Below are 23008 nucleotides of genomic sequence, written 5' to 3'. Positions count from 1 at the left end.
TAAAACACTAGTTTGCATGAAGATAGAGAAAACAAGATAGATAATATATTACATTTCCCACACTCTAGAGAATTTAAAGATGTAAACACCAGAAATTTATTAAAGACAGACCTGGAATACCATTCCAATGTTTCACGGGGTATATAGGCATCATGATCCCAGAACTGACCACTGCTTTCTATTTCCTAGCTATCACTCATAATTAGGTCCACGATGATGAGTCCCTGCAATATTTGTCCACAAGCACCTAACTTTTCTTAACAAATCTCTCTGTCAGGGGCAGTTAGATGGCAAAGTGGATAGAGCACTGGCCCTGGAGTCAGAAGGACCTGAGTTCAAAACCTGCCTCAGACAAATAACACTAGCTGTGTGACCCTGGGCAAGTTAACCCCATTGCCTAGCCAAAAAAAACAAAAAACAAAAACAAACAAAAGAAAACACAAAACAAAAACAAGAAAAACCATGTATTGGGGCAGCTAGGTGGCACAGTGGATAGAGCACCAGCCCAGGATTCAGGGGGACCTGAGTTCAAATCCAGCCTCAGACACATAACACTTACTAGCTGTGTGACCCTGTGCAAGTCACTTAACCCCATTGCCTAACCAAAAAAACAAACAAACAAAACTAATAAAATAGACAAATAATTGGCTAATTTGATTTTTAAAAAAAACCTCTCTGTCCCAAATTTATGTAATGAAATTAAACAGAGGCCAGTTACCAAGGACTTCTGCCATTAAGTTCCAACTCCAAAGGAATCAGGATTATAAATCCCTGGTTATTTATTTAGAGAGTTTCAATTGGGCATATTTCTTCTTGGGCATCAAGGGTGAGAAAGGCCATTTCTGGCATTTTTCTGACAGAAAAATATGAGGTTCATGCACTTGTGGGGCTATTGTCAGACATGACTCCATTCCATGGTCCCAATGCTAAACCACAGAGTCACTGAAATCACACTCACAGCAATCACTCTTTTAAAGTTCTCCAAAATTCTTAAGCAATAAATTCTATTTAATTTCCACCCTGGCAATGGTCAGGTTATATTTAGTCTAAGGGGGACATGAGGATTTGGGAGGAAGATGAGAACTGGAGCCAGTGGAATGGTCTTCTTCTCCACTGGGAACCCTGAACATCTCAGAGCTATAGAGAAAGAAATTTGCCTCACAATCTTCTTGGCTGAGTTGCTACTAGTGACCTCAAATGACAGGAACTTTATGCCAACAGAGTCATGAAAGATTTGACTAAATGAAGAGTTGATGACAGGTTGGTCATTGTGCAATATCTATATCTAGATAGATAGATAAATAGATATACACATGTACGTATGCACAGAAATATACACATATACATATCTATACATACAGATACACAAATATACATATATATGCACATGTGTTTGTGTGTAGGTATGTGTTCAATCATACATGCACGAACAAATATATACATACACTTGATCTTAGCCCAAACAGACTAAGAAGTTATATTAGTCATTTATATATGTACATGTGTGTGTTTATATGTGTGAGTATGTATGTATATTTATGTAATGTCTAATATATGTATAATATCTACCTGAAGCATAACTTCAAAACACAATGTGATCATCTGGGATATTACTGAAACTAGTCTCTTAAAAGCAGAAGAAATTCAACTCAAGTATTTCTGCTACATTTTTTTCTCTACATAAAAAGCTTAAATGTTCTATTGGCATTATATCTTGCTGGCATTATATCTATCTTTCTAACCTATATCTAGGTTAGAGAGAGAGGGAGAGGAGGGAAGGAAGAGGGGGAGAGGGGGAGAAAGAAAGAGAGAGAAGAGAGAGGGAGAGGAAGAGAGAGAGAGAGAGAATCAAACTTGCTATTTCTAAAAGAGCTATTGCTCTTTCTAAAATATAATTTTTCTGGAAAATGAACCATGTGAGAATATTACCATTCCATGAAGATTGAAATGTCTCTCACCTCAAGTGAAGGTGGTTATTTCAGAACTTCATACAATATTCATAACTAGAGCTCTGGTCTACATTTATAACCATATACAATTCTTATCTTCAGAAATATCACTTGATTGTCAAATTCTAAAAGCCTGTGATGGTTATAAACAACTGTCAACTACATCAAATATTGACCACTGGAAAAATCACTTGAGGGGAAAGGGTGTGGAGAAGGGGAGGATGCTTACTTCTTTCTTTTCAAGTACATTTCCTGAGAAGCTAAAAATCAATGTAAAAAGTAAACACTTGTAGTTAATGATTACAAACAGACTGTTTCCCTAACCCGAAATGCCTCTGACTTTTTTCCATTAATCGACCCAAGTTTTTCTTTGGAGAGAGATCAGTTAAATTGAAGATGAGAGAGGAATAAAGATGATGGGTTTCTTAAACGCAGCTCTGCCTTAGTCCCAAACATTTCAAAAAAGGAATGTGTACCCTTCTTAGTAGTGTGTACAATTAAAAGAAGGGCAATCAAAACCAGTTTCACTAAGCATTTTAAAAACTTGAAGTTTCATAGTACAGTATGTTCATATAAATTCATATTTATTGAACAGGAATACAAGAGTAAAATGTGAATGCAAAAATATAGAGGTATTGTTACACTGCAGTATCCTTACATCAAAAATAGGCTGGCAGCAATAAAAAGTAAATAGGTGGAAGGACACTATTTATACACACACACACACACACACAGCATTTTCTCAAATGGCACTGGAAATTGGTTAATATTCTTTTTAAAATCAGCAAAATAAAAGAGAATTTCAATTTGAAATTGCTCACAATAAGAGAAAACGGCACTACTTACTAAAACACCGTTAAAGTTGACATTATCTAGTATAGACGATGACAATAGCAGAATGCCTGATAGATACCATCCATTGTTTATAATTTTCATCTAATTTCCTAAGGCAAGTACCATTTTACATGAGGCAAGTAGGTGTGCCAAATTTAATTCATCGTACTATCAGTTTTTGTCCATTGGCCAAGCCAAGTTGGTATAAGTAATTACATATAAAAATTTTCCATTTATTTATAAGATTTATAAGATTGTACTAACTTGTGAGGGGGAGTGATAAAAGCAGGCAGAGACCTAGTCTGTCCCAGGGTCTCCAAAATGCAGTTCATATACTAGAAACAGCATATGGTACCTTTCATGGGTGTGTGTGCTTATATACATGCATACATATATATATAAAGTGCGTACATATGTAAGTGCTATATATACACATGCATTCATGTGTGTGGGCAGATAGGTGGCACAGTAGATAAAGCACTGAGTTTGGAATCAGGAAGACTCATCCTCCTGAGTTCAAATCCAGCCTCAGACACTTACTAGCTGTGTGACACCCGGGCAAGTCACTTAACCCTGTTTGCCTCAGTTTCCTCATCTGTAAAAGGAGCTGGAGAAGGAAATGGCAAACCACTCCAGTATTTTTGCCAAGAGAACCCCAAATGGGTATATGGAGAGCCAGACACAACTGAAACAACTGAACAACAATACATGTGTGTATTCAATGACCAAGTTGTTAAGGTTAAGTGAAAAAAAAAGCAAATATCAGAATACCTTTGATTGTAGATGGTTGGAAATTGAAAGGGATTCAGTCCTACTGATGTTAAAATCCAGTTCAACATTAGTCTCCGATGAGTCCAGCTCATCCCCACTTGCAGTCCCTGCTGCTGAGGAACTGCGAGCCTCTGGAGGGTAGCAGATATGGGGCTGCTCAGAATTCCCGTCCCCTTCACTGTCAGCGTCCAAGGCATCGAGGCTAGAACTGAAGTACAAAATAAACATCTTTTTTCATTATGTACACATAAAATGTTAAAGGTACCTTTGAGATGATCGAGGCCATTGGGTGCAGCCTGTTGACTGAGTCCAAGTTTTACAGAACAAATCCTTTCACTAAGGGGATTTTTTCTGTGAAGTTTGAATTCAAAGGGCTGCACTTGAGGACCTAAAGAGCTACATGTGGCTTCAAGGTCACAGATTCCCCACCCCTGATCTAGGGTCAGAGGTGTCAAATGCCCAACTGGGTAAGAGTGTTACCAAACCAGATTAAAATGTAACCAGCAAATGTTTAACAAAATAAATAAAAATAGGATACAACTTAGGTACATTAATTTGTGGTATTCTAAGTCAATATGCGGCCCACAGAGATCCATTTCTATCTGGGTCTGACACCACTGATCTAGGCTGACCTCTCATTTCAGAGAAGTAAAATTACTTGTCCAAGGTCACACAGCTAGTTAGTGGGAGAACTGCAAATGGAGCCCAGGCAAAAGATAAGAGGATAAGGCTGGAAAAGACCTTGGAGATCATCTGTTTCAACTGTCTCAAATGATAAATAAGGAAACAGATGACCAGAGAGTTTATGTGACTTGTCCAAGGAACTGGTATCAAAGCAGCAGAATTAGGATTCCAACTCAGGTCCTCACACTGTGGCCAGTCAGTCAACAAGCATTTATTAAGCACTTACTATGTGCTAGGCACGGTGCTAAGCACTGGGGATGCAAAGAAAGCCAAAAATATGGTCCCTCCCCTCAAGGAGATCACATTCTCATGGGGGATGCAACATGTAAACAACTATGTAAAAGGTACAAGATAGATACAGGGTGGATGGATACAAAGTAACCTCAGAGGGAAGGGGGAAAGACTGGGAAAGATCAATTAAGACTGAAAATGCAACACTCCTTCCATTCTGCCATTCTGTATCACTCATAGCCTAGAACCCCTTCTTGCTGCCCAATCAATTAATTAAAGCCGCAAATGAATATGTCAACCATGTCTTATAATTCTGAATCCAAACCCACTGGTGAGGCAAAACTTTAAACAAAGAATTCCTGAGTCAAGGGGCAGCTAGGTGGTGCAGTGGATAGAGTGCCAGCCCTGGAGTCAGGAGGACCTGAGTTCAAATTCGACCAAATCAGACCAAACACTTGACACGTGCTAGCTATGTAACCCTGGGTAGTCACTTAACTCCAACTGCCTTAAAAAAAAAAAAATTCCTGAGTCCATTCTCAAAGTGATTTATTTGTTTTCTTGTTCGCTAGTTTGGTGGTTTGGCCCAAATTCCTTTTCCCCAAAAATAATGTTCCTCTCTAGTAAAAGGGATTTGATCATTCTGAGAAGTAAAAGCTGCTTTCAGTTAATATTCCCTCTGCTTCAATTTCTTGTTTTTATTATTGTTTTTAAATTTTATTACAAACCCCAAGAAGCCATCCTCTAAATATTTAAAATTGCAAACACAACAGAGTCACTTGGCAGCTTTGATAACAGATGCTGGGGAAAATCTGCATTCTGAAATACGAGATATGATTGTCCTCACCCTTGTGTCTCAGTTGGAAGCCTCATGGAGGCATTTAGAAGGTACCAAGGTAGAATTCAGAGATCAGCGCATTTTCCCTTGACCCTCCCCATCACATCAGAAAATTTACAAAATTCATAGCTCCATTTCACCTGAAATTCTATCTCATTTTTGTTACCTTCAGATCGAAATGAAAATAAAGGAGCTGATCATTTACATTACAGTTTTATTCCATTGCATTTTAAACTCTAAACAAGAGTCATCTCAATACCCTAACTGATGTTAAAATATATATACCCTAGAAGGATATATGACTTCATTGATGTGTTTAACCTCTCTACTGATATAAATTGTAGTCTCCTTAGGAGGCACTGTTTGTGAACAGCTTTGACTCAAAAAAATTCATCACCCGCTGCAGCAATGAGCCTGTCTGAACTTAACCCTTTAACCAACACGGACATCTGGCCAACATGGGGCCTTGCCAGCTAGGCAGGACATTCCAGGGTAGGGGTTCCATGATCCCCACTTTCCAGAACTCAAACATCCAAACCAGGATGAAGCATTAGAATAGGATTCTATTGTCAGGAGCGAGAACTTTTTTTTTTTTTGTCATTACTGTATCGTAGGTAAAAGTTTATTTCAATTACAAGGAAATCTGATAGAGTTAAAATAAATGATCGATCAAAAATTTATTAAGCACCTACTATGTGCTGGACATCGTACTGTATGCCAGGGATACAAAGACAAAGGATAAAGCAATCTCTCCTCTCAAGGATCTTTTATTTTAACTGAAGAGAGATGGACATGCATAAGGATATACAGAATATAAAAAGAAGAAATACAAAGTAATTAAATATGAGGCAGTTTGGGAAAAAAAGATATTAGCAGTTGGAGGAATCAGGAAAGGCTTCCTGGGGAAGTTGCTGCTTGAGCAGAAATTTGAAGGAAGAAAGGGACAGTATTAGTGGAGGTAAGGAGTGAATGTCTTCCAGGCACGGGGAACAGCCAGTGCAGAGGCACAGGGACAGAAGACAGAGCTCTATGTGTGAGGAACTGAGAGTAGGCCACTCTGACTGAACCCTAGAGTACAGGAGAGGGAGTAATGCAGATGAATCTAGAAAGATAAATCAGGGCCAACTTGTAAAGGGTTTTAAAAGCAGAAGAGCTTACATCATATCATATCATATATTATCATATCATATCACATATCATATTATATTGTAGAAGCAATAGGAAGCCACTGGAATTTACTAAGCAGGGACGTGACATGCTCAGATGTGCACTTCAGGAAAATCTCTTTGGTAGCAGTCTGAAAGATGGAGTGGAGTAGGGAGAAACTCGAGGCAGAGACCAATTCTAAGTGCATTTCAAAAGGCCAGGACAGAACTAATGAGGGCTGCTGGGATACTGGCACTGTGATTAGAGAGAAGGGGTCATCATACGAAAGAGACGTTACAAAGATGAAAATGGCAAGACTTAGAACTGGCTGGATATTTGTAGTGAGGAAGAGTCAGGGGTTTAGAATCATGCTCAGAAGAACACCAACCTGAAGGACAGGAAGAATGGTGGTGCCTGCCTCAGAAATAGAGAAATGCAAGGGGGGAACGATGAAGGAGACTATTTTGAACAATAGGGCATCAGATACTTTGATTTATGTGACTTTGAACAAACATGGGCTTGTGCAAATATTCTTACTACAAGGTGCCTTACGTAGGAAGGATTTGATCAAGTCCCAAGGCCTCGAACTACTCCAAAAGCACTGCCATACAGAAAATTGGGCAGTAATGCTAGCTATACTTGGAGGACGTAAAACATTCCTAAATCACCAAACGCTGTGTTTGCCCCCTAATGACTGTTTTGGGGAAAGTAATAGCTTAAAGTTGTAGCTTCTTAATTCAACATGATAATATTTTGAATTTTATCAAGTTGTTCAGTCCCATTAAAACATTAATAAACAAGGTCAGTCTTTGAAACTATTTTTAATGATAATTTCATTGCAATTTTTTTTTAAAAAATACCCACTGTGCAGTTTTTCAGTTCAGCAAATACTTTGGGTGGAGGAGAGGAAAAAGAAAAGACTTCTCATCTTTTAACTTTTCTAGAATCCATAAACCACTAGGTTCTTTAATAACTCAAGAAAATCAAATGGTTGACTGCCTGCAATAACATTCTAGCCTCCAGCCCAAGACTTTCAGTTTATGTATGCTATCTTTCCATCTTTAAAAACCAAACCAGGAATACTGAAAGAGTTGATTTACATAACACATTTTAAGGCTCTTTTCCCCTATGGAATCAGACTAGTTAAGTTACTTATTCTCTTTGCTAGATTACTGACCTCTAATACCCCAATGGCATAGAAAATATGGTTCAGGATGACTTTAATCCCCCCCATATACAAACTCTAATATCCAGTAACACTGGCCTTGTTTATCCTTACAAATGACACTTCATCTTCCCACTCTGTGCCTCTCCATTGGCACATTCTCCCTCCTCACCTCGGACTTCTGGCTTCCCTTAAGCTTCAGCTTAAATCTCACATTCTGTGGGAGGTCTTAGTTTCATAGGAAAGCCTAATCCAAACTGGAAAATATTCTGCCAAAATCACCCAAGAAGAAAGAAAGCTAAGACTACTGATGTTAAATTAATGTAATGCACTGAATACCAAGAGTAAGATCTACCTTGTTCCTTCTCTGCCACTAACCAGTCATGTTACCCTGGAAACACACTCAGGGCTCTTTAGGCCTCAGTTTCCTTATCTGTAAAATGAAAGCAAAAGTCCCTCCAACTTCTTAAATTCTTATTTCTATAATTATTTATGTACAAATTAATATGTACTCACACATATCAAGAACCTAAAAGAAAACAGGTTTTACTTTATGATAAGAAGGGAAGAAAGCTAGAAGGATTTTTTAAAACCTTTTTTTACTGTGTTTCTTTTATATTGAGTGGTTTTTTTTCCCAAAAGAGTCTTTTAGACTACAGATATAGTTTGTAATAAGAGGACTGGGCAATTCTTATTAAAATTTTCGACTAAGAAAAATTATAGTTGGGTTGATTTTTCTGAACCTGACTAAAAGATCAATTCATACATTTGACTGAGATTTCTGACCACTCTTCCAAAATGTAGCTTCTTACCTTCTTTTCTTCAGTTGACTTTGGTCCTTTTCAAATTCACGCAGTTTGAAGGGAAGATGTGAACTTGGTGTACACAAGCTGGTAGAAGACAGGAAAGGCTGTCGGTCTCCACTGTTCACTGCTACTTGACTGTTTTCACTTAATGCAATAATACCTTGGCTAGTTTCCTTCATCAAAGCATGTGCACAGTTCTGGGACAGCAAAGTTGAGTTCATAGATTCTGGGCTGGACTGGGCAGTTAGACCCTCCACATTAATATAGCTAATATCCAAATCACCAACCTGGAGTTAGAAAGTAAAATTTGTGGTGAGTGAAAAATAGACAGTATTAGTCTTGCTAAAAAAAAAAATTGACAACACTTCTTCAATTAAAACACAGCTTAAAAATTCATCTACTATTTTATCCCTATTTTATGAGAACAGCTAAGTGATTATTTTAATGTCAAACAAATTTTTGCAAGAAGATTTAGCCCTGTTCTTCCTTAATTCTGAGAGGAAAAATGCACTGACTCTCTTAGCTATGTTGACATAAGGAGATATGTGCCTGCAAAGATATTATATTCTCTCACTTCCCAGAAGCTTCCATTAGACTCCACAGCATAACGACATTGTAGAATTTGGACTCTGGTTGAAGAGCAGGATGATGGAAATCTAGTGGGGATGATAGGTTACTGGGTTGGAGAAATACTTATGCAGTCAGAGAGAGGAAAAAGACATTCCAGTAGCAGGGAGAGATATGTGAGTAAGCCTCACTGATAGTTCCTGGGAGAAGTCCAATGCTTCTGAACTAGGACTGTTATGCTCAGAAGTCAGCACTACTAAAATCTATGGACACAAGGCTAACACTCTGCCAGGAGGACATTGATATATGCCTCTCCCACTTTGCCAGAGAAACAAGGGGGCTGATTAAGGACTAACTAGCACTCCCAGGAGGCATCTGGTGGTGTCGGTGATTTGGGAATGGGTGCCAAAAGCCTTTAGCACTTAGTTTTATTCCTTGTTATTATGTTGGCATTCTAATTTAATTAAATATATTTGCTTTGAATTAATGTGTCATCTGTCATGAGCTGGTATAATGAAATATGTTGGTGGGGACTTAGAGCTATGATTTTTTTTTAACAGATGTCTACTCCAACAGTACCTACAGCTGGGAGTAACTGAGATGGGGTATCAAGGGTAGGGGATGGGAATCACCTGTTTTACCAAGCTCAATAATCCTACTATCTAATTTAAGAATTTTTTTCCTGTAATTATAGTTACAAAATCAACTTTAGCATCAAAAAGATCATGCAATACATTGATCTTTAAGGTAAGAGGGATGAGGTTAGATGTTTTGAAAAGTTTTTAGGGAAAAAAAGAAGGGTTAAGCTTTTTTTGGAAAAATATTATTCAAACTTTCCAAATTGTTTCCAGATGACAAATTTCTCAAACAAGAAGGTAATGCCACCTGATGGGTGGCAGCATAGCTTAGTAGTTTTAAGTATTAGCAACATTTTTAGGAAGTTGTGTCAGGTTGAGAAGTGGAACGGGGAAATGAGACAGGGTGCTTGCCAGGCTATTGTGAAGGTAAAGAGGATCCCAACATATTTCAAAGTTGTACTCTGTGCTCCTTACAGTGTCTTCATGATGAAAGTGGAAACAAGAACAGACAGAACTTCCTAACTTGATAAGATTATTAATATATGCCACTCATAGTTAATTAAGTATGCTAACTATGCTAACTTGATCAGTACACTAACATAATACATCATATGATGTAGAAACTCGATATATACATTTTTATCTGTCTCTGTTACCAAAGTTCCTCAGACAATGACTTAGTCCTATACTTAATAAATGTTCTGACTAAACACGATATCCATTATAGTTATTAAACCAAAGTTAAACCTTGCCCAAAATTACTCCAAAGACAAAGATATTACATTCTAATCTTTATTAGAAAGGGGGAAAACATGTCCCACACCATGTTAATTGTTGACCTGTCTTTCCTCAGTAAATGTACCTATTAACCATGAAGTTGCTCATGGAGTAAAGATTACTCTGAGAAAAAAGAGGAGCAATATTCATTTTAAATAGCAGAACAGAGCCAAAACTTAGAAATTAGAAGAGAGTCAAAGAATGCCACAACTAACTGCTCTGTTCTTACCAAAAATGGCAGCAAGATTTTAGTTTTATCTAAAAGTTGGCACTCGTGGAAGCACAGTATCATCTCACAACATTCTGGGCTTCCATTACTATCTATATGTTTGATTTGGTACAAAAGGGAAAAAAAGGATGTTCCAAACTTAAACTATACAAAAAAAAAAAAAACCAGCTGAAATTGACACTGAATGTAGGGAAACACATCCCCCTTCCCACTCCAGAAAGAAACCTTAGTAAATGAGTTTAACAACAACAATGAAGATGATGAAGCATTTAGCAATATGGTGAAATTTAACGAGGGCAAAATTAAAGTTTTACATGTGGATTCATTCAAATAATCAACTTCACAAGTACAAGATTGGGGAGGCATTGCTAGACCACAGGTCATCTGAACAGGACCTGGGTATTTTAGTAGATCATTAAGTTCAATAATAGTTACAGCGTGAGATGTGGCAACCAAAAGAGCTAAGTAATCTCAGGCTGTGCCTCAATAGTCCAGTCTCTAGGACTAGGGAGTTGATAGTCAGGCTGTATTCTGGTCTAATCCCACTATATCTGAAGTGCTGTGTTCATTTTCTAGACATTCTGAGAAGTACTGTGACAAGCTAGAGAACATTTGGAAGAAGGGAGGGAGGGGAAGGAAAGGAAATATCTATTAAGAGCCTACAATGTGGCAAGCACTGCACTAAGTGGTTTACAAATATTATCTCATTTGATCCTCCACGACATTCATTTTACAGTTGAGGAAATTGAGGCAGGGATAAAGTTACTTGCCCAGAGTCTCACAACTCAGATGTGTCTAAGACTGGATTTGAACTCAGGACTTCCTAATGTCACATCCAGCGCTCTATCCACTTACCTGGAGAGTAACCATGAAGGGTTTTAAGAACATGCAGTATCAGGATCAATTGAAGGAAAATGGAGATGCTAGGCCTAAAGAAGAGAAGACTTAGGGAGAAGAGCAGGATAACTCTCCTCAAGCACCTGAAGGGTTAATGTATAGAACTATGAGCAATGGGGAAAGTTTCAGAGAGAAAAATTTAGATTTCCTATAAGGAAAAAAATTCCTAACAACTAAAGCTTTCCAGAAGTGGAATGGATTGCCTCAGGTGGTAGTGGAATGACCCTCATCGGAGGTCACTGAGCAATCCTTGAACAACCACTTGTCAGCTATGTTGTAGAGGACATTCACACTCAAGTATGGATTGGCCTACAGTGGCTTCTGGAATCTCTGATAGCTAACTCTGTGATTCTATGACGTGCGCCCAAGCAAAGAGCTAAAATAATCCAGGTCAAGTCACTTCTCTCATGTCCTTTCAGGTTCTAAAAGTTTAAGGGAAAACATAATGGTATACTTTTAGTTCTACCATTTGCTGACTTTAAAAATGGAAACAGACCAACCTTGTAAACAGAACATCAATGTTAGGGGCTTACCTGATCTATCACCATGCAATTTGCATAGACTTCATCACTGCCATTAAGCATGTTGGAAAGCCGAGATGTGGCAAGGAAAGGTGATGAATTTTTAGATTTTTTGAGAACATCAAAAGAGTGGTGTCGTTCTAGAGGGGGGAAAAGCAATACGTAAATAATAAAGATGTAAATCATTTGCTTTGGTTTCTCATTTTCTCCCCTCCTTTATTCTCTTACGAAAATCAAATTTATAGTCATATTGAGCATTTATAGCATGACACTATTTTTTCTAGAGCAAGAAAACAAAGGCCATCAACAATAATTGGGGAATGAGTCATTTTAGAAAAGCAACTTTTCCAGGTAGCTTAATGTTTGTCCCTTTTAGCCCCAACATTCCTTTTTATTTTAATGGCAATTAAAAATCAGAAATTTTATTTGAATCGAAGCATTTCTAAAATGTATTATATACTCACCTGTCTTTTAAAACAGAGCAGAGAGAACATAACAATCTTCTCATAGTAACTAAAGGGCATCATTATGAATATTACCTACTATATCATGATATATTATTATTAATGATTATGTTACATTTAATGATTATATACATTTGCCCCTACACTAAATGGCCTCAGATTGCTCTGATCTTTTAGTTATATCTGCTGTTTTTACTTTTTCTGTCTTCTTTGTTGCTAAATTGGCAGCTATCACTTTTCAGTGCTATAAACCTGTCTTCTTACCACCCCCCCCACATAATGTTACTTCTAATCTATTGAGAACTTAGAAACTAACCAACTAAATTTGCTTGAATTTTTTACAAAGTAGAAGCAAAATAAGCTCTAGGTGAGGACTCTCTTACAATATGACTACCGTATATGAATCTCAGTGCATGGGCTGTGTGGCATCTATTCTGGTTGTTTGGAGACATTTTTTAACTTAATTTCTAGTTCTCAGCCATATTCAAGAGAGAAGAGGTTCTGGATAAGTGAAATGTTATATTAATAATAGAGAATCAAATTTAAGCATAGTAAGTAAAATTAGTAGTAGTAGTATGTTACTCTTATACAAAAATGTTGTGGGAGGGACTTCTAGAACAGCTAAGCAGTATCTAAGGAGGCAGTGTGACTTGGTGAAGTGGCTATCAAACAGAGTGCCAAGGTATGTGGGCTTTCTTCCCAGCCCTGACATGTGGTTGCTAGATCTCACTGGCCTTAGATTCTGTGTCTGTACCTGCCTTTCTCCAACCCATCTAGGCTACTAAAATTACAGTCACATGTAAAGTACTCCAAACTACTTAAGAAAACACAGCACACACAAAAAATGTATTTTCATCAATATATAATTGTCTTTTTATAACATCCAATACTTTTCAATATAACACAAAGGCAACACATTATTTGCAATTATAATTTTCTTATAACTTACTATACAGTCTAATTCCAAATACAAAAAAGAAAAATATGTTGTCAAGTACTTGACGTGTTCTGAAGTACTAACATAATTTCCCATTTGTCATTTTAAAAGTAACTATAAATATCTGAACATGACATTTATAGTAAAATTAATCTGGCCAAACTATTCCACTATGTTGCACGTTTATAAGCTGACAAACTGCTAAAAATCCTGACACTTTTGCCACAAAACTGGGATATCTAATTATTAACCACTTTCCTATCATTACCATATTAAGTCAAAGTACTAATTACAACGCCCCAGGAGCCAGTAAGATATACAGAGAGATCTAATACTAACACAAACAACACATTTTATCTTCATTAACAAACTTTTAAAAAATATACATGAAATGGCATTTTCTAGAACTAGACAGGGTTCTGAAACACTCAGCAAGGGTTTTGTAGTCTGACCTATGAAACCTCATTGTCTTACCTGAAGAAAGCACAAGGACCTAGAAATGTTCCTTCTGTAAAGGATACACCACTTCGCTTCATATTCCCTTCCAAGGAAAAGAAAATCTCTCTGGTCAGAAGTTACAAAGGAGGCCCACAAAGGTCACATCCGCGGGAGCAAAATAATCTAACCATGACACAGCTTATCCAGTTACTCTGAGCATCTTAGTAGCCTACTTGATTTTTGCACCATTAATCTGTTTGGACAATGATGGCTAATGGAACCAAATACTCTGAACTGGCCATTCAGAGGCTTACACAAGACTAAAAGAGAGACTGAAAAGAGGAGACTCAGTGGCGTAATTGCCACACTGCTGTTTCAGTAATTCCTTCTCTGAAGCAAAGCCCCTTGTTTTAAAGTTTGCTTGGTTTTAACTCCACAGACATCATGCCTCCCTCAGGATAAGCTCATCACCTAAAATCTCATCATCTGAGAGACTGAATTAGCTTTGATACGTAGCATCAACTCAGCATCCTCAGGCTCAACCTCTGACTGGAGAGCTATTACGGGGGTGGGGAACATGTGGGCCTTGAGGCCATCTGTGGCCCTCTAGGTCCTCAAGTGAGGCCCTTTGACTGAATCCAAACTTCGCAGAACAAATCCCCTTAGCAAAAGGATTTGTTCTATAAAACTTGGACTCAGTCAAAAGGCCGCACCCGAGAACCTAGAAGGTCACATGTGGCCAAACAGAGGGAAGGCATTTTCAGTGATGTCACTTAGCAAAAAGCTCTTTATTATTATATTCCAATGATGAGTCAAGATAAGAAAAACATTCTCAACCCAGAAGTCTAATTTTGAATAGAATTATGATAGGAAGCAACTATTTACTTCACATCACATCCATCAACTGATTATTCCAGAGGGTCTATTTAATTTTCGTCCATCCCCAGAGACTTGGGTCAGACCAGAGAAGGTCAAGAGAAAACCATCCAAATATCTAGACTCTCCTATAACTAGACTGCCCTAGTGAAATGCTAATGAATTGAAAATTACCCTATAGATGGGAATCCATAGTAGACTTGGCTTTCAATAGCCCACAGGATCACAGACAAAACTAGACTGTTCTTGAAACAAGTCCAAATCTTTAGTTTATCCTAGAGAAGTAGGTGGCAGTTGAAATGATAGCTTTCTCATGGTTATAGCTAATATCTCTAAAATTACATCAAGTATTAGTGGGGAGAGGAAGCATTCTTGCTTAAGCTGACTTATACTAAAAAAAAGTTTCAAGTGATGTTACATGGATCACAGTTTTAGATATATGTTGGGGTTTGTTTTTTGTTGTTTTGGTTTTGTTTTGTTTTGTTTTTGCTTTTAGAGGCAATCAGGGCTAAGTGACTTGCCCAGGGTTACATAGCTAGTGTCTGATGCCAGATTTGAATTTAGGTCTTCCTGGATCCAGAGCTGGTGCTCTATCCACTACGCTATCTAGCTGCCCCTAGATAAATGTTCTTGATCACGTTAAAGGAGGAATCTTCTATGTCTATAATTTTGGAGAGGAGGTGGAGTGACTACAAATAAGTGCAACATTTTGTCAAAAGCTTTTTCTTCCTCTATTAAAATAATCATGGGGTTTTTTTGTTATTTTTATTGTTTATATGTTTAATTGTATTGTTTTCCTAATGTTGAATTATCTTTGAATCTAGGGAATGAATTCAACTTGATCATAATGATTCATGTGAATATATTACACTCCTTGTAAGAATTTTAAATGCACCAATATTCATTAGGGAAATTAGTCTATAGTTCTATTTCTCTGCTTTCTCTCTTTGGTTTGGGTATTAAGATCACATTTGTCTCAAAGAAGGGGTTTGGTAACATGCCTTCTATTTCTGTTTTTAGGATCATTTTAAAAACAAAGATAATAATAGTTCTTTAAATGTTTGAAAGAATTTATCTTTAGATCCATTAGACCTAGTTATTATTGTTATTTTCTTTGCCAGGTCATTTATGGCTTACTCAATTTCTTTATCTGAGATTGGGTTATTTAGAATTTCTATTTCTTGTTCTGTTAGTTTCAGCATTTAATATTTTTGCAGATACTCATCCACTTTTCCAGGCATATGATTGCATTAGTAGTTTGTGATAATCCTATTTCTTTTGTGTTTTAATTCATCTTTTCATTTTTATTTCAGTAATTTTATTTTCCTCTTTTTTTCTTGACCGAGTTAGTTAATGGGTTATTGATTTTGTTAGTCTATTTTAAAAAACAGCTCTTAGTTTTCTTGGATGGTTTTATAGCCTCTTATATTTATTTCTCTATTTCTCCTCTAATTTTCACAATTGAGCACTTCTATTTTGTTTATTTTCTAGACTTCTAATTGCTTGCTCAAAGTTCACTAATCCTCTTAATTTTGTCAACAAGAGCTACAAATTTTGTTCTGACATCTCATTGCTATAATCTTCAATATAATTACTCATTGTTTCTATGACTTATTATTCAGAATGTCACTCCTTAGTCATTGTATCTTTTGCTCATATTGCTCATATTTCTTGTATTAATCCCTATTTTTATTGTTTTTCAGTCGTGTCCAACTGTCTGTGGCCTCATTTTGGGGTTTTCTTGGCAAAGATACTGGAGTGGTTTGCCAGTTCCTTCTCCAGCTCATTTTATAGAAGAGGAAACAAAGGCAAAGAGGGTTAAGTGACTTGCCCAGGGTCACACAGCTAGGAAGTATCTGAGGCCAGATTTGAACTCAAGAAGATGAGCCTTTTTGACTCCAGGTGTAGCACTCTATCCACTGCACTGCCTAGTTGCCCTTGGATGTCTAGAAAGGAATGTTTCTTGTTGCTGCCTTTTTTATGATTTATTTATGCCCCAGAATATGCATATGATCCATTTTAGTTAAGTGTCCTCAGGATAATGAGAAATATTTATATTTAAGTATACAAATATATTTTATTTAATATTCCCGTTCAAAAATTGCTGTAAGTTAGAAGTCTAATTTTTGCAACAATACACTCAGTTCTATATTTCCCTCCTTTAATCAGCATATAGACTGTACAATTTAGAGGTTTTGTTTTGTTTGTGTGCTTATATTAATCTGATCTGGGCCTCTCCCCCTGCCATACAAACACACCCCTCCCTATTATACTGCTCAATCTGAAATTCTCTAAGTTAACTTTTTTGTTCTCTCTCTCTCTCTCTCTCTCTCTCTCTCTCTCTCTCTCTCTCTCTCTCTCTCTCTCTCTCCCTCCCTCCCTTTCTCTCCCTGCCTTTTCCCTCCTATCAGTTTGGGCTGGGGAATGGAGTCTAGGAACAACAAATTGTTGAGCTGATCTGGTTATTTTTTCTAAAAATTATCTTATGGAGTGTTTTTTCAACTTTCTTCTTCCTGTAACTACTGGTTTTGCTGCATTCAGGTACATTTTTTTGATTTATCTGGATGGAAGGAGGGGCAGATAGAGCTATGTTTTAGGTTACCTCAAATTTGGAGTCAGAGGACCTGGGTTTGAAAACTGTTTCTGCTATCTACTAGATGGCCTCTAAGATCTTTTCCAGCTCTAAATCTATTATCCTATTAAAATATGATCTTATGATTTTCCCAGGATTCCTGCTGTTAGCTTTAAAAGTAGACAAATTAGTCCTTCCTAGATCTGGTCACTCCTGCCTCAAAAATCTTCAAAGCTCTCTTTTTCTGCCTAGCATTTGAGGTCCTCTGCAATCTGGCACCACTTCTACCTCTGATCACCTTCCTCCATTTCCTCTATAAGACAAAACCCTCCCTGCAACTGAAATGCCTTCTCATTTCACCAACAGTAATCTTATCCACCTACAAAAGCCCAATTCAAATGTTCCCTCTTACATACATAAAAGCCTTACCTGATCAGGTCTTTACCAAAGATCACAGTCCCAGGCACTTAATAAATGCTTGTTGACCTGGCTTGACCTTTGTCTTTGTACACCATGGGTCACCTTGTTGGTACCTCTCTAAATACACTTATGGAATAGTATATATTATAATTTCTTAGGGTATATGGTTGAGAGACAACATAGTATAGTCAACCCTATGAAATCTGCAGTCATTATATTGCAGATTTACCTTTCCTTGTCTTCAGTTACTAATTGCAATTGCTTCTCATTGGCTCATATTTGGGCTCTGGGGTAATACAGACATCAACTATGTCATTCTTCTTCTCCCTCTTCAGCTTCTGGGTTTGAATCCTGCTTCCAACACTTGCTATGTGCCCATGAGCAAGCCTTTTAACTGCTCTGTATGACAAATATTACCCATTGCACCTACCTCAAATGTGAGGATTAAATAAGATAATGTACATAAGGCATTTTTTTTCCTTAACTAAAATTTCTATCACCCCCAGCACCTACCTAAATGTTTTAAAACATGCAGTAGGTATATATTACAGGTTGTTGGTATTGCGTGAATAAAGGAATGGAATGACTAGAATAACAGATTATGATCTTACATAAACATCTCACATGATCTCTGCCCATGATTTCATATCTTTTGCCTCCTCCAGACCTTTACTTCATCAATTATTCTTGTCTCTTTGATCTTTCTTCCCTTATATGTTCTATTCCTTTTTCTCAAGGGATTCTCACCCTATTCCTTACCTATATCAAACTTCTTCAAAGAACAGTCTATACTCACTACCTCTATTATTTTCTCATCACTCACTTTTTCCTCACCCACCAGGAATATGGTTTCTATCCTCACTACTCTTTGGACTTTAATAACTTCCTAATCTCCAAATACAATAGCCTTTTGTAGTATTTGTAGTACAGTAAGTATTCAGTTATAGGAAAGGGTATTGAGGGGGGAAAAGAGGAAGGAAATAGTTGATACCTTCGTATTATCAATGAACCCAAACATGGGCTAATGAGAAGTAACTGGAACTAGTAGTTTAAAATAAGCAAAGGACAGTCACTGTCCATGGGTTTCACAGGATATCTATTAGCTTGGTCTTCCCAATAAATGGGAACCTAAGATGAAGCCATTAGGAAATAGAAATGCAGAAGGAGAGAGAAATTCTGTTTGGGATACAAAGTGGTCACAGTGGGATTACAGATTCACAGAGGCAGGAGTAGGGCTGACCAGAAGGCCTGGAGAGTCATAGAACATAAGAGGTGTATTTGTTTGTTTGTTTGTTTTTTACCATGATGGATTGAGCCAGCCATGAAGAACTGACTAGGGAAATTTGTTAGGGGAAGGGAAAGTAAGGAAAGCCAAAGACAAGAATATAGGTCAAGGTCAAAGAATGAATGGCTTCCAAGAGGGCAAAGTATGGAGATATCTAGACAAAATATGAGATGCAAGCATCAGGACCTAAAATACAAGGGGAAGTGATGTTGAGGCAAAGTGTCTCACCTCAGGTTGAGAGAGAATGGACAGAAAGGGCTTTCCCAACCCATAACCTAAAAAGAGATACAGAGTTCACCATTCCAAGAATGATTGGGATTAGTACAAGTAGGAGGAAATTACCTATCCTGGTCTTAGATTCACACACTCCATAACTGAGGAACAGACATGTAGATTCTGGACAGCTGAAATGTCATGGCTGGCCAGCCCAATCCAAAGCAAAAGAGGGAAGATTTGGGGTGGGGGAATGGGGAAGGGGAAATAATGAGTTCTGTTTGGACATGTTGTATTGAAGATGAGATATCCAGTTGGGATTGTTCAACAGACAATGGGCACAGAAGAAAGGCTAGGATCATAGATATAAAGCTAAATGAATGAATTAGGGAAGGAGAAAGAAACACAGGCACATTTAAAGGCAGTGGGCAGGAGTTAATAGGAAGAAATTTCAGATAAGAAAAAGAATAAATAATAAATTGGGCATGCTCTCAGATGAAATAAGAAGGAAAGGGATGAAAGTACAAGTAAAAAAAGTTTGACCTTGGCCTTGGCAAGGAAAATGGCCTTCTCTTCCTCAGATGCCAGAGCACAAGAGTCAAAGCCAACAAGAAATACACAGTGATTTTGAGGTGACATGGAATAGGTGAGATAAGGGTGCTCACAATAAATAGCCACAACTTTCTTAGTAAAGTAGTCTGATGATAAAGGGGAGTGATGGTGGCATAGGGCACTTGAAGAAAGAAAGATCATTTGGAGAGATCGTGACAGAGAGTCAGTCCACCAGGTAAAAATAAAAGGATTTCTGTGCTTCAATGATGGCCCAAACAGGGTCAGATAACATCACTTTATGCAGGACTTCATTCAGCAGCCAAAGAGCAAGAACAGAGAAGCCAGAGTCAACCCAGGGTTGAGGATTGGCAAGGCCCAAACGACCTAAAACAAAAATAAGTCATTCAAGGGTAAAGGATGATGTACAGTTGAACTGGTCAACTGCCTGTCAAGAAAGAAGAAATGTGAGGTCAGAGCAGGGCTGATAGACTGGAAGAATTAGGAGGGAAAGAGAGATTAAAGATCAAAGTAGGGGCAAAGAATTTATTTGGAAAGAGTGAGGTAGAGGGAGAGGTGGAAGGGCAAAGAATTATGGTCAGAGAAGAGAATTCAGAGTTCAGGATCCTAGGGTGGACACACTAAGCTAAAATTCTCTCTTAGCAAACCCATGCATCCAACCCTGATTTTCCTCTTGTGATTAACACCTACATTTTAAACCAACTTGAGTATGTCCACATGACTATCACCAGCAAAACAATTTCAACATACCCTGTCACATCAATCCCCTTTCCATCCAATTCTATTGCCTCCACCCTACTAGGAGTCACTGCCCTTTTACCAGAATTGCTGCAAGTCCCTCTGACCTCACTAGTCTCTCTATGTTTTTGCTCTAGGCACTATCATGTGCCCCAATTTCTCTCCCAAGATCATGAGTCCTATTTCCAACTGCCTCTCTTTCCTCATACATACTGCTACCATACTAATCATCCTAAAGCACAGCTATGACCTTGCCATGACACTGTTGAAAAATATTCAATGGCTCCCCATTGCCAGAGCATGTCATGCCACCTCTCCGCATGCCATTAAAATCCTATATGATCTAGGCCCAACCTCCCTTTCCAGGCATATCTCCTATTGCATTCCTACTTGTACCTTGTGTTCCAGTAAAGCTGAACTCTTCATCATTCCCTGAGCTTTCCCAGCTTTTGCCTTTGTGCATATTATTTCCTTCTCTGGGAGTATACTCCTCATTTCCATTTGGATGAATCCTACATATCTTTCAGAGCCCAAATTAAAGCCACCTCTTCTAAGAAGTCTTCTGTGACCTATCCATATTCAAGTTACATCTCCCTCCTCTGAATTTTCATACATCGTGTTTGTTCTTCTTATAGCCTACATCATTGTCTACCCTGTATCCCACTTATTTATTAGACCATATCTCATCTAGCTGACCAGATTGTCAGCTCCTAGAGTGCAGAGAACACGTCATTGTGCCACTTTCTTTGAATCTTCCATAGTATCTAGCACAGTAACTTTCAAGTAGTGGGTGCTCAATAAATATTTGTTGATTAAAAGAACCAGTGAACCAATGAACAAACTCATTGTTGATAGCTATCAAAGTGAGATAAAGATCTCAAGTAAGTGCACTTCTTAAAAGTATCACTGTTCTTCTAAAAAGCCATTAAATGGCTCAGATTCTTAAAATCTAGCCACTGGTTAGATTCTTATAATATAGCCAATACCTCAATATGACGGTACTAATGTTCAGACTCTTTAAGAGTCTGACCAATATGATGGATATTCTAATAAACCTTGTCTTTGGCTGAAAAAAAAATGAAAATAAAAAGCCTTTAAATTTCCAAATAGCTTCTTATCAGATTGCTCTTTTTAGATGTAGAACTTGCTCCCAATTTACTAAATTATTTGGTGATAGAGAAAAGAAAAAAGAAAAAATGAGGTTTCAAAATATCCTTTCCTGTGTTCTATCTCAGTACATTTCACCAACCTTTTTACATCTATGACACACTTATGAACTAGCCAGGACATACTGGAATCCCCATATCCTTCCCTAGTTTGTTTCTTCTCTCCCCATCATGTTCCAGTGATCCATTAGACTAGTCATGTGTCCATCCATAATCCCTGCCCCAACCTACACGAAATAACTGTTTATTTGTAGACAACATACATATAAATAAATCTTCTTTCTTGTTCTACAATGGTTACCAGGACCAATCCCAATACCTGACATCCTAGCCAAGAACTGGCAAAAGATATCATACTAATAGTAACATTAATAGTAGCAGATAGTGTTTATATCACATTTTAAGGCTTGCAAAGGGCTTTTTTTTTTGCTTATTATATCACTTCATCTACACAACCCTAAGAAGTGGGTTGTATTACCCTCATTTTGTAGTTTAGGAAACTGAGGCAGATGGAAGTCAAGTGACTTGACCAAGGTCACATAGCTAGAAAAATATCTGAGGTGGGATGTGAACTGATTTGAACAGTCTTCCTGACTCCAGTCTTAATGCACTGCCTACTCCACCATGCAGCTACCTCATGAAGAAATTACAATAGCAGGAGAAAAACAGATTTCACCACAGAGTAAGAGTTAGCAAACACTCCCACCCTTTTCCTTCAAGACAATGAATTCAGAGAAACGGTGGCCTTTAAGTTCCTCATTGTCTTCTGATCTTTATGATACGGACAAAGTTGGAAAAATGCTGGGCATACAAATACGAAAATGAGACCCCTATTCTCAAGAGGTTCACATTTTGATTAGGGAAGATAACACATTGGCAACTAGAGACATCTTTTGGGTGGTAGCACAGACCTGTGATCTCATTGATATCATCAGCAGCTCCCTCCATTGATGCTGAATGGAAACTCAGCTATAAACTAATCTTAGGGCTACCTGGGGCCCTGAGAAGTAAAGTGATTTATTTACTCAGGTCACAAACAGTTTGTTGTCGTTGTTCAGTTGTTCTGTTGTGTCTGACCCCATGGACTTTGTCCGTGGCATTTTCTTGGCAAACATACCGGAGTGATTTGCCATTTCCTTCTCCAGTATGTCCTCACTTTTGGGCCAGCTAGGTGGCGCAGTGGATAGAACACTAGCCCTGGATTCAGGAGGACCTGAGTTCAAATCCAGCCTCAGACACATAACACTTACTAGCTCTCTGATCCTGGGCAAGTCATTTAACTCCATTGCCTAAACAAAATAAAATTAGTATGTCCCCATTTTACAGATGAGGAACTAAG

The 23008-nt window shown here is 37.8% G+C and overlaps 1 protein-coding gene across 4 annotated transcripts in view; it reads right to left on the bottom strand.

Annotated features, from left to right (window-relative positions):
• ARHGEF28 (Rho guanine nucleotide exchange factor 28) overlaps window positions 1-23008 on the bottom strand; it is a 372652-nt gene that overhangs the window by 113495 nt on the left and 236149 nt on the right. For all 4 annotated transcript variants that reach the window (XM_027864273.1, XM_027864271.1, XM_027864272.1 and 1 more), the window contains 3 exons: window positions 12003-12130; window positions 8428-8708; window positions 3555-3762 (listed from right to left, as the gene is read on the bottom strand). In XM_027864273.1, coding sequence (XP_027720074.1) covers window positions 3555-3762; window positions 8428-8708; window positions 12003-12130 — 617 coding nt within the window. The remainder of the gene's footprint in view (window positions 1-3554; window positions 3763-8427; window positions 8709-12002; window positions 12131-23008) is intronic.

Source organism: Vombatus ursinus, unplaced genomic scaffold (genome assembly GCF_900497805.2).
Source record: "Vombatus ursinus unplaced genomic scaffold, bare-nosed wombat genome assembly UNPS02014774.1, whole genome shotgun sequence".
In the NCBI taxonomy this organism is placed as follows: Eukaryota; Metazoa; Chordata; class Mammalia; order Diprotodontia; family Vombatidae; genus Vombatus; species Vombatus ursinus.
This window is presented reverse-complemented; position numbering and strand designations above follow the sequence as displayed.